The sequence below is a fragment of the Hemicordylus capensis genome, chromosome 3 (assembly GCF_027244095.1).
Source record: "Hemicordylus capensis ecotype Gifberg chromosome 3, rHemCap1.1.pri, whole genome shotgun sequence".
NCBI lineage: Eukaryota > Metazoa > Chordata > Lepidosauria > Squamata > Cordylidae > Hemicordylus > Hemicordylus capensis.
Window position 1 is genome coordinate 191741766 of NC_069659.1, and position 13167 is coordinate 191754932.

At 39.4% G+C, this 13167-nt stretch overlaps 1 protein-coding gene across 12 annotated transcripts in view; it reads left to right on the forward strand.

Annotated features, from left to right (window-relative positions):
* Nucleotides 1–13167, forward strand: part of LOC128350452 (WASH complex subunit 2A-like) — a 155546-nt gene that overhangs the window by 44350 nt on the left and 98029 nt on the right. For 10 of the 12 annotated variants that reach the window (XM_053308809.1, XM_053308812.1, XM_053308806.1 and 7 more), the window contains 5 exons: nucleotides 1602–1689; nucleotides 2560–2619; nucleotides 3655–3767; nucleotides 5071–5143; nucleotides 7310–7366. In XM_053308809.1, the coding sequence (XP_053164784.1) occupies nucleotides 1602–1689; nucleotides 2560–2619; nucleotides 3655–3767; nucleotides 5071–5143; nucleotides 7310–7366 (391 nt within the window). The remainder of the gene's footprint in view (nucleotides 1–1601; nucleotides 1690–2559; nucleotides 2620–3654; nucleotides 3768–5070; nucleotides 5144–7309; nucleotides 7367–13167) is intronic. The other 2 variants (XM_053308817.1, XM_053308805.1) reach the window with 1 other exon arrangement.

Here is a 13167-nt window from a genome sequence, read left to right on the forward strand (position 1 = left end):
TATATTTAGAAATAATCCTAAAAGTATAATTCCTTCTAAATGAAATTCATGCTATTGGTTTTTAGTTAATTTTGTGATGATGATGATGAATATACCACTTTTCAACAAAAGTTCCCAAAACAGTCCACATAGAGAAATAAAATTAAATTAAGATGCATCTCTATCCTTAAAGGGCTCACAATCTAAACAGAAACATAAGATAGACACTAGCAACAGCCACTGGAGGGATGCTGTGCTGCGGCTGGATAGGGCCAGTTGCTTTCCCCCTGCTCAATAAAGAGAATCATCACTTCTAAAAAGTGCCTCCTCTCTCAATTAGCTGGGGACATTCTTTATATTGAATGTTTGCTTATTTTATAAGATTTTTAGTGAGATACTGAGGGCATAATTGCAAACAATTCTCCAAAACAGCAAGAACCCAAAACAAGATGATGAAGTTCATCAGAGACACATGTAAAATCCTGCATTAGGATAAGAAAACTCAAATGCACATGTACAGTCTGGGGGAAACCTGACTTAGCAGCAGTGCAAGTGAAAAGGACTAGGTGTCTTAGTGGACTACAAGTTGGACATGAGCTCTAAGAAGGACATTGATAAACTTGAAAACTGGATAAACTGGAATGGGTTCAGAGGAGGGCAGCTAAGGTGGTGAGGGGTCTGGAAACCAGATCCTATAAGGATCAGTTGAAGGAGCTGGGTATGTTTAGCCTGGAGAAGAAAAGACTAAGAAGGATTAGGGCAGAAGAAAAAACTAAGAAGGGATATGATGGCAGTCTTCAAATATCGGAAGGACTTTCACATAAAAGGAGGAGCCAGGTGGAGCTTGTTTATTTTTGTTCTTGAGGGTGGAATGAGAACCAATGGATTGCAATTACAAGGAATCAGTTTTAGGCTAGACATTAGGAAGACATTAGGCTAGGCATTAGGTTTGACCATGGAACTGCATCAGGCAGTGGTGGGCTCTCCTACACTGGAAGCTTTCAAACAGAAGCTGGACAGGCATTTGCCAGGGATGCTGTAACAGTTCTTTCACTGAGCATTAGTTTGGACTACGAGACCTCCAAGGTCACTTCCAACTCTAAAATTCTGTGATTCTATAAGATGATGATGTGTTTTCTGAAGGTAGTGTAATTTCGTGTTAGTTTATATTTTTGCCATAGTTTTGAAATTCTTCAAATGTCCTTCAAGATTAAAGGTTTTGTCATTTGTTAACTGAGGAGATTGGCACATAACTAGTTGAAACATAAACTTTATATAATTATTAGACTCTTTCTCCTTGTTTATCAGAGTAGGAAATAAACAAGATTGTACTGAAAGATGGGCTCTCTGGCCAACTAAAAACCCCCCAATAAAACTATCAGTTCTGTGACATTTTACCTAAGGCTTGTGTTTTGTATGAAAGTAAAGTGCTACCTCCCTTCTTTTGTGCTGGAGGTTGCTTTTATTCTCTTCTATTCTTATATCTTCACAGTTTGAAACTTCTCAAAGTTTTCCATGAATAAAAGCTATTTTCTGTAGCATGTTTTGAAAAACCAGACAACCAAATAGAAACTACTTTATATATGTGTCTTATCTCTCCATGTACCTGGTAACCTTTTCAGAAAAAGAAAACGTCCACATCATTTACAGATGAGCTTGCAGCTCGGATCAAAGGGGAGGTTCCATGTAAGCAAGCTAAAGAGCAATCGTGTAAGTTAATTCTCAGACCTGTGTGTGTGTGTGTGTGTGTGTGCGTGTGCGCGCGCACACACACTCTACTATGGTTAGGAATGATATTCATGCTTTCTGTTGATATGCTAACAAATCAGAACAACTTGGGTTTCTGCATGTTTGTATATGAGTAAGAAGATTATTAGAGGTCGTTGTCAGAGAAACATATTTCATAGCTCTCTTTAGATGTCCCATTGAAGAGAGCCCATTGAAGAGAGCAAAGACTTCTTCTCTGCTGCCCTTGAAGGCAGGATAGGTGTACTGGGCTTGTTACAGGAGGGTAGATTTTAATTGAAACTTCTTAACGTTAATAATGTTTTGGCAATGGAACTATTTACCTATAAATGGTGCGTCCTGCTTTGCTGGAAGTTTTCAGGCAGAGGCTGAACAGCCATCTATTGGAGATATTCTAGTTCTGGATATCCTGTATTGATTATGGGTTTCGACTATATGGCCTACAATACCTTCTTCAGCTTTGTGATTTTAAGTCTTGACCTGTGCCTTAGAACTTCAAGCCTAAAGCAGGACATTGTGGAATACTCAGAACGAGTATCCTAGGATGATGAATGAGTATTCTGCTGGGACTGTATGCTGAAGAGGCAGCTGCAGAGTAATGAATGATAATCCAGAATAGAGAGAGTGAGTTTGTTGTTTGTACATTTTATATACTGCCTAACAAAAATATCTAGGCAGTTTATAAATCAGTTTATCTCTGTGAAAGCCTTCGGTTTAAAAATTTTTTAAAAAAAGCAAGTGGCCGCTTTCTATTTGTTGCATGCAAACTGTTTTCATAAATAATGCATTTACAGAGAAGAAAGACTGATTAAAATTTTCTATTTGAATCATTAGCAGATATGAAAAACAAGATACCATCAAAAGACAAGGAAGAAATTAGCATTCCATCAGATGGTAGGGTTCCCCCACCCACCTACCCACCATGTGCTCAGTGCCTTATGGGAGGATGAAGGTTGTGGGTAAAGGTGTTGGGGGGAGATATATAACTAAATCAATTGTTTTCTAAAAAAAATTTAATGCCCTCATTCTTAGTAAAATATAATCTGCTTTACTTAACTACCAGAGAAGAAGCGGGCATATGTAAAACTTTCTGCGTCTTACAATAGACAAAATCTCTGTTGGCTGTCTTTAAGCTTAAAGGCTCTTTAAAAATGATGCAATGTAAATATGATTACCTTTATTTCTTTTGTCAATCGCTGTTGCTTCCATTCCATATGTGGGGATCTAAGAAGCTGCAAAAGAGCTGCCAGTGGGTTAGATTAAATGGGATTTGATCCTTGAGTCTGACTGAGGACTGTCACTCTATCCATGGGACTGTACAGTCACAACTGCTGCAGCTCCATTGCCCAACTTGTGGAATATCTAAGGATGATGAATTTATGACAAGGTAGATTTCTCAGTGGGAGAAAAAGAAGCTTCTAGCTTCTGTCTAGGAGGAGCCATAGCTCTGTGGCAGAACACATGCTTTGTGTAAGTAGGAAGTCTCGGGCTCAATTTCTAGCATATTCAGTTAAAAGGACAGGTAGCAGATGATAGGAAATATCTCTTCCTGAGACTCCAGAGAGCTACCATCACTTAGAATTCTAAGCCAGATGGACGAATGGACTGTTTTAGTATAAGTCAACTTTATATATTCATGTCAGTGACAGACAATGTGATGTAGTGGTATTTCCAGGTCCAAATTCCCACTCAGCCAGGAAGTTAACTGGGTGATCTTAGACCAGTCTCTCTAAACCTAACATACTTCTAGGATTGTAGTAAGGATAAAAGGAGGTGAAGGGAATCTTGTACATTGCCCTGAGGTCCTTTGGGGAGGGCAGGCTAGAGACAGAGCACCATAATGTATATAGTAGATGGCTGAATATCTTATGATGTGTTTCTTTCTAGCTCCTGTGAAAGTACACTGATGCATATATTATCTCTTCCTAGATGAGGATGATATCTTTAAGCCTCCCAGGTTAACTGATGAAGATTTCTCACCATTTGGCTCTAAAGGAGGCCTCTTCAGTGGTGGGACAGGACTCTTTGATGATGAGGAAGAGGTTGGTAATAAATGTTCAGATTTCTGTACAAAATCTGGATTAAACTGATCAGTGATAGCGTCAACAGAACATAATGTGAGAGAAAAGTTAATTCTGTCCATATTCAGTTTGTTTTAGATATGGCTTTGCTAGCCAGAATGCACTGAAAATTCCCAAGTCTCTCCCGCTGCACCATTGTTTTCAGCTGACCTTGAGGATACATCTAGCTGCTTCCACTGCAACTTCATTATAAACAGAAAAGTACTTAGGTCCTGGGGAAACTTCACAAGTCAGTCAAGCTTGGGGTAGTCCAGTTGTACTCTGCTCAACTTCTGTGCATTCTTCAAACATGATTAGGCTGGCTGCAGGAGTATGGCGGCACTTGAGGTTGCCATTGTCCCATAAGCACACACTTCTCCTGTGCAAGCCTCTACTACTGTTCCAGCTTCTGATATGCCAAGATGGGTTGTGTCATCTGAACCCTCCAGTCTTGGCGCATCCTGCCCTACTTCCTTCGGGGAACTTGACCTATAACTTACTTCAAATCTTCATTACAGATGCTTGAACCTGCCCTATGCAAAAGTGCTATAGCTTTATGTCTTTGAGTCTTGATACATTGCTAAGTGTTATGCTTCAGTACTGTTGGGTAGAAGGCAGACATTTTCTGTGGTGCTGGCAGGAAGAAGAATGGGTTGTCTGAAGAATCTGGGTTGTCTTAAGACTCCTGTTCCAAAAGGCAGGAATTGAGCAGCTTCTTCCTTCAGCGGATGCTTGCAGAATTAAATGATGGGGAAGAGTGGGTATTTCCTAGCTTTTGCTTTCCTTCCAGCAGCAGCATATCACAAAGTCCCAGCTCTTCAAATGCAAATGTTTTTGCTTCCCCAGAGATCTAATCATAAAGTTTGATAACCTAAATATATTGTATTGTCTATTCTGGATGTCATCTTATTTTGTATTTAGTGCAGAAATGAGGTAATCTTAATTTTGCATATGTGATCTGCAAGATACTTAATTAAAATGGTTATTGTCCAAATATTGTTTACTCATGGAAACCTATTGAATAAGCAGAAAGAAAAATGACTTCTTGTTGCATGGTTTCATGAACAATATTTTTGAAAGGTCACTTTTATTGTGACTGGTGCTGTTTTTAGTTTTCATTGCTTGGTTCCTGTAGTTTGTGCAGTAACTATTCACAAAAAGTAACATAGTAACTAATTACAAATATTCTTACACTGAGTAAGAGGTTGTATTAGAAGACATTCCAAGTCCCAGCAAACTTTACAGTTGTTTTATTCTACTACCATTAATTTTTGTTTTTGACTAGAGTGATCTTTTTGCGGAATTGCCAAAAGGAGAAGATCTGACAGAAAAAGAAGCACGAGTCCCAATAAATGATGGTGAGGCTTTTAGGGACATGAAACAGATGCCTGGACTATACTGTGAAAGTTTTATGTATAATGGATAGGTAACGGTCAGGAACACTGGTCATGTGTATTCATCTAATTATGGGATGTGTAAATCAGGCTCTGGAGAAGCTTGGTTTTTGTTTTCAGATATAACTTTTTTAGTTTTCTTGCTTGTGGAAAAAAGCTTCTGTTGATAGATCAAAGCAAAAGCCAGTTTAGAGATTTAAGAAAGTCAATTAATAAACCTTCTTTTGGGATTTATGTACTTCATGCTGAAAAGAACTTTAAACATCATAAACAAACATTGCATGTAGGAGGGAAAACTAGGCTACTTGCATTGTAGTCTTTGTGGTCTCAGAACCTATGGATTCTGAGCCTGTGCATTGCCTTGATTCAAAATCTTCGAAAGCAGGGATTCCCAACTGGGCTACTTGAAGGGCTCCCAGTGGGTACTCAGAACCTTCCTACTTCCCTACGCTGCAGTAACTCTTATATCTCTGTAGGGATCCATGGTCCCTTACAACTGGGTCTTCTGCACCCGCGCACGGGTTCATCCTCGTGACTGCCCTTGTTTTTGCTACCACAAGACCAGCTCTCTGAATTGTCTCTCTAATCTGAATTGTCCCTATTGGAGTGCATGTAGACAGGCAATTCAGATGAACTTCCCTCTCACGTAATTGCAAGATGCACAGAGACCACATCAATTAGTCCACTGGTGAAATCAGGGCTGGCACATTCTCGCCACAGCCCTGATGATGTTCTGTGTGTAGAGCTGTGTTCAGCTAAACCGGCCCTCGGAGGGCTGTGGTAGGGGATAATGTGTTTCCCAGTGTAGAGCTGGCAGAGGCGCTCCTGATCATGGAGTTCACCTGCGTAGGCACTACGAGACACAAGAAGCCAGACATACTCCCAGATATTCAACCACATTCACAAAGGGAACCACTGTCATCTGTGTTTGGCTTGGATGGGCAGAAGACATTGGTTTTGTATGTACTCAGGAAATGTGTGCCCAAGGACATCTGATGAGATCAAACAAAAGATGTGATGGTTTTGGGAGACTGACTTGTAGAATGCACTTGACCAGCTACCAGACCTGTGATTATTGCCTCTAAGTCAGTCCTGCTCAGCTTCGGCCCTCCTGCAGATGTTGGCCTACAATTCCCATAATCCCTGGCTATTGGCTGCTGTGGCTGAGAATCATGGGAGTTGTAGTCCAAAAACAGCTGGGGGGCCTAAGTTGAGCAGGCCTGCTCTAAGTCAACCACAGTGTCACATTTCAGCTGAAATGCTGAGAGCTGGGATGTTGAAATTTGGATCTTCATTCGTGTTGGATTTGAAATGTTCATTTTTCTCATGTTCATGTTCTTAAGAATTGTGCATTCACACTGCACTCCACTGAAGTGATATAAAATTATATTGTAGGTTCTTTAGTCTGGAAACGTTGTGAGGCATCCAGTGCAACCAATGGGAGTAAGCCCTACTCATGAGTTAAAAATCCTGACTCAGGATAAAGGTTAAAATCAGTTAGCATATGTATTTTTAGTTTTGTATCAGGTTTCACCTTTTCTGTGTGATTATTGCTGTAGGAGAGGCTATACAAGGTGGGAATGCTGTGAATATTAGATGCTCTGAGTACTTTAAAAAAAATCTGAAGGGGGCCATCTGTATTTATATCTCAAATTAGACTCCAGTGTAAAAACAGACTCCACAAAAGCTTTAAGTTGAAGCATGCTTAATCTTTAAGGTCACACTAGCAAAGAAACTCAATTTAGTAGGCGCAAGCTCTCTTGAAAAGCATGGAACATCATGTCTTCCTTGTTATAGTGACCAGCATAAAGCAAGTCAAGGCACAGCTGGTGGAATATTGAGCTATGGGTGACCAGCCTTCTCACACTTGTGTGAGATTTGTGTAACAATTTACGCAATTAACCATCCTTCAGTTGTGGGAGTTGAGTGTAAATTTGCAATGTCAGATATAAGTTTGTATAAGTAAAACCCGTCTTGAGCAAATAGTTCATAACCCCCCCGCCCAATAATTTCTTATAAGAAAATGTGCTTATTTTAGTGTTCCAGTTCATATTTAATCAGTATTAATTGTGTAAAGTTGTGAAGCACATGTTTTTCCCCCTATTGATTAATTTACATTATATGTTTTAGAGCCATCATCAAAAACTATAAGGAAAGTTCCTGCTGGAGCCGTTTCTCTCTTTCCAGGTATGACTAACTTAGAAATAAAGGGATAAAGAACAAGGAAGAAATAAAATTGTTTCACATACATACATTATGAAAAAATATATTCTTCCATAGGTTTATCTGATTAATAGGAAAGTAACCATTATTGGGTGCCCTGTGTGCATATTGAATGAAAGGATGCCATGTTTCCATTAATTGGTCTTGTTTACCAGACCACGCTAACTAGTCTTTGATGAGTAAGTTTTTGAGAGAGAATAATTTGCCATTACTCTACTTAACCATCCTGATATTGTGAAGCTCTTTTGCGATTTCTTATTCTTTGTTACCTCTGTCCCATAGCTGTCAAGAGAAGCAGTTTCATTTTTGTGAAAGTGTTTTTAAATGTTCAGTTTTAAGAATAGGTAGTAATGCTACTGTGGGGGATCATAATCTGGTGCTGTGATCTGTCTGTGTCTTTACATCTGAAATTGTACTAAAGGATAAGCTACCAGTACTTTCTAACTTCTGGGCATTCCCACCATAAATGTGTAAGAGTCCTGAGGTCCTGATATTCCCTCCAACAATCTAGAGAGGGTGTTTTGTTAACATAGTGATGTTCCACTGGAGTTAGGTGTTATCTGTGTATTAATTTGAGTGTGCCTATTTTGTTCTTGCCAAAATAGTTTTGAGAAGTATGGCCACTCTAGGCCATCAAAAGCCTTACAGGAATCTGATAATAAGAAAATGTATATTACTTTTACTATGCTGCCATTTGCCCATTCAGTATTGATTACTTGTGATAAATGCATCAGTCCAGTTTGAAAATATCTATGTTAAAATGTCCACATTTTGATTTATTAGTATGATATAGCACAGTATGATCCTGGAGACTGTGGAGCCTTGCCTGGCTTAGGAATTACTACAATTCTCAGATGCTTCCACGTTTCCAGGATAACAACTGTTAGAGTTCTTATAGAACTCGACTGCAAAGTCATCTTTATGTGGGAGCTTTCCCATGCTTAAGTTTGAATTTCCTGGTCTTCTGTTTAAGGAATACATAACAGTGTAATTTAGTTTTAATTGTGATATTATCAAATAATGAATTTATGTGCTTCTGATCTGGGTTACTTGAAGTGTAAAGGGATTTGGTGTGTTTTTTGGTGTGTGTTTTTTTAAACATCACTTATTCCTTTAGTTGAGGATATTATTCTTCCTTGTTCATTTGTAATGCCACTTGTTTTTGGTTTTTTTAAACAGCTCTGGCAATCTGGAGTGTTTATCTGCAAATACATAGTAATATTGTTTTGTATATGCCAGAGAGGTTTGGATTTAGCATTTGAATTCTGCCCTTTTCTCCACTAACTTCCTAAGGATGACTTCACAGGAGTATTTTTGCGAGCTTTTTCTAGTTTTTCTGTGTCTTTCAGAAGTGCAAGTTCACTCTTTTTTTTAGTTTTATCAGAAAACTGTCTTCCTACCACCCCAAGGACAGATTTCATAGCATCTGATAGAATAGGTTGGAATATGTCTGGATGTATATTCTCTTTGAAGTAACATTTTAAGTTCCTGATTTTGTCTGTTATAGTTTTTTAACTCAGTAAATTAGGATTGTAGAATGAGCCAATTGTGAATCACTTATCTCTTAAATTGCCTTTTGCTAAGACAGACCTTCCTACTGGATCTCTACAGACTTTGTCAAACCTGAAGGACATATCCTCCTTACTATAATACCAACTCTTCTTGATTTTGATGTGCCTGCAGCCCCTATCTCTGTGGTCCAAAGCAAGAACCTAGCATATATAGGCCTCAGTTTTGGGTACACCTAGTTAAAGTCTCTATGTACCTTTGTTGTTTCTCATTAGATTCACTCTTCTTTTAGACCCTTATCAAGGGGCCTCATCACTTCAACCCATCAAGTAGGAGAATTATGAGCTCTGTGCTCTGACGCTTCAGAAATATGAAGGCTGACATCCAGACTAGATTACTCATGAGTAGTCCCATTGAAATTAATGGGCCAAGTTATTTCATTGGTATTACTCATAAGTAATACCAATGAAATAAGTAATTTAGTCTGAATGTCAGCCAAATATTTATAAGTAATTTAGTCTGAATGTCAGCCAAATATTTATCCTGCTTGCTACTTGGAGGTTATTTCATCATTCCACCTTGCTCACAACACTTGCCTTGCCAGTTCCCCCTTCCCATTTGCCTTGCTAGTATTTCTCCTGCATTAGATGCTGAAAGATCTTTACACTCCCTTGATAACCATAGAGCAATACACACATGCACATGCATACACATTCCTTTCCATAAAACTCTATTCTCTATTTGCTGCTCTTGTCCTAGAAAAAGGCTTGCCACCATCCTCATAACACTTATCTCAGCAGACTCTTCACAACTTGTTTACCCTACAAAATTGCTAACAAACCTGTTCCTGCTGAGATTCAAGCCCACGGTTAGCACAGTATTCACTTCCACAGTCACCTTCTGTGGCATCTCAGTTCCAGAACGATGCAGAACAGTGATTTGTTCCCAGACAATTTATTTCACCAAGCATTGTGCTTTGAATGTTCAGACTCAATGGGATGCTTCCTTTGGAAGAGTGCTCCTGAATTCTATATTTTCCTAGTAAATTTAGCTGCACCTGCCTACCAGCTAAATTTATGAGATTGTAAGGAGAATTTTGGTATGTTTCCTGAGAAAGAATTAGATCTGGATCCTCATGCTCTTAAACATCTTCAACCATTGTGATATTTCCTGAACTGTGAACTTTAAATGAAACTATTTTTAGATCAGCCATCCAGTGAGAGTAGCTTAGGGAACTTAATATTACCTCTCCTGTGTTACTTTGTGACTGTAAAATCATTACATTGGCATGTAAACATTAACAATGGGGAAAACAACAAACCAAACACTCCCACAGAAATCAAATCCAGAACTGGAATCTAGAGAGAGGAAAGGTCATAATAAAATCAGTCATTTTAAATTTTGGGACCTTCTTTTGCGGTTGAGGAAGTCTTGAGTTCTTGAGTGGACTTGAAATATCTGGGAACAAGTTACTGTTATTGCAGTAGCAGTTTAAATTATCTGCAAGTATCGAACTTTTATAAGGTCAATGAAATTCATTCTGTAGAATTCCAGAGAAACCACTACTCAGTTCAAGTTCTTGTTTTCTTCTTCTTGGTTTTGGTGTTTATATCATAAGTTTGAATAGGTGACCCCATCTGTTGTGTCACCCTTGCCCCAGGGGTGGAGAGCTCCACCATATAGGGGCTGGGGACTTGGTTAGACAACATATAGCACAGAGCTGGATACTTGTGGATAATTATTTCATCCTGGACATGATCCCCTTGTATTCACACAACTGGTCTCTGTGCCTGCATAGTGGACCAGTTCAGGAAGATTCCAAAACTCCGTGCGATGCTCCCGATTCTGCCCACCTCACGCGTGCATCTGTTGGGAAAGGTGGTTGGAGCATTACTATCCTCAGTTTGTTTCTGGCCACCGCCAAGATAGTTCTCATTTATGTATTTAATTATTTAACATATTTTTATACCACCCAACACTTACATCTCTGAGCATTTTATAACAACATTGGAAGGTTCTTCTCTCCCAGGATTGGCAGATTTGCCACCTGCAGTCCCTGAAATAGTGAGAAAAAGCTCTATTTTATTCTGCTTGTATGGAGTTCTATACTTTATTATTATTATTATTATTAATAATAATAATAATAATTCGATTTCTATACTGCCCTTCCAAAAATGGCTCAGGGTGGTTTACACAGAGAAATAATAAATAAATAAGATGGCTCCCTGTCCCCAAAGGGCTGATATTCTAAAAAACACAAGATACACACCAGCAACAGTCACTGGAGGTGCTTAGGGGTGGATTTTGTGATGGAGAGGAAAACTTTCAAGCAGTGTGGGAAGTGCCAGTCAGTACTCCCCTCCTCAGACAAACATTCCTTTTGACTCCTTTGCTTAGGCAAAGAACACAATATAGAATTCTGTAAGATTTGCCAGAAATTTTCTAAACAAACCAAGAAAAATTGGGAATTGCACTTAAAAGACACCAGTATAATTTGGTGCTATGCCCTGGTCCCTCAGTGTTGACCCTGGACACTGTCTCGACATCAAAGTTGAGGCCAACAACTTTGACTCCAGCTAAAAGATCCCACAGAGAGTCTAGCAACAAATCTACTCCAGAGCCGAAACATAAGACTTTAAGTCCAAGCACTCTGCCATCAGTGGTGAAATCCTCAACATTGAAGATACCCCATACATCCTTGAAGACGTCCTTGAAGACTTTCCCATTGACTTCGAAAGAGGCTATGCAAGGGAAGTCTAGCAAGGACAAGAAGAGACACTGCTCTGACTTGACCCTGAGTGATCACAAGTACAAAAGAGTTGACTCCACATTGGAAGACCTGATGTTGATGAAAGTCCATTCAAAACAGCCTTTGATGTCAAAGACCTCAGCCGCTACCAAATCCTTGACATTGTCAGTACCGATATCAGTGTTGGAAAGCTTGATGTCGGGAGTCTTCATGCTTACAATTCCTAAACTGAGTATTGTGCCTACTACTTGCCAACCTCAGAAGACCACAAAAATTCTAACTATTGACTCACTCACTACCACTCTATCAGTAGCAGTGACTTCAGCACCACCACCATGCAACATCCTGGCACTGCCATCAAAAGCTGGTGTTGCAGTGACACAAGGCATCTACTCCAGCTCCCCTACTGGCTCGAATATGGGTAATCTTGGGGAAGGAGATGATGTCATTAAGATTCCCAAAATGCCATCTTTGTCTCCTGCTACACATCTCACTCACACACACCTGGATGATGATCATCATAAACTCCTCCAGTGGAAGATGGAACAACCATGGAGTGCAAATACTTTTCATAAGAGTCCATTACAACCTCCATCTTCACAATGGTGTGCTCATGGAAAGGGAGATTTTGACTTTCAGAGGAGAGTGTATTCAGCTTATTTTCCAGGATCACACTCTATCTTTTGACAGCTACATTCACAGCGAGTGCTTTAGTCAACCTGTACATGATATGCATTTTCCTGAGACTATCAGGGAGGAAAATGTCTTCCTGCATCCCTGATATGTAAGTCGCCCTAGACATATAATGCACACAGTGACCTCGGGATTGGCCACACTGTCAGCCAATCCACCATAGCAACACAAACTGAAAAGCAGATTTCTCCTCCTTAAACTGCAGACACCAGTCCCACCTGCTCTTCCTCTACCTGCGCAGTCAGTTATAACTGAGCCACCGACACCACCAGTCTATCAGAGGAACATGTTCACAAGATGTTGTGAACCACGTTTCTTTTTCTTTCTTTCTTTCTTTCTTTCTTTCTTATATTTTTATACCGCCTGATATGCAAATATCTAGCCGGTGTGCAAAATCCAAAATATCTAAAAGCCACAACATTAAAATACATGACAATAAAACAGTAGAATAAAATAATTATTAAAACAAGTTTTTAAAATTTATTAAAATTAATTCTAATTAAAAGTCCGAGAAAACAGGAGAGTCTTGAGGATCTTCCTGAAAACAAACAGAGAAAGACATGCTCTTATTTCAGCAGGGAGCTTATTCCAAATGACATCATCGGTATGCATTGCCCATCAGAAAGAAGTACTATTAGGCTTGATGGCCTCTTGAATATCCACAGTCACTGATGTGAGGCTTTGCATGCAAGTCCTGCAGTTGTGGTTTTTGAGAAACCAACTTCCTCACAGGAACACCAAAACAGATTATACGGCTTCCTCAGAAGGTGTGGGATTCCTTCCTGTGGTGGTCCGAAGAATATTATCTGAGGAT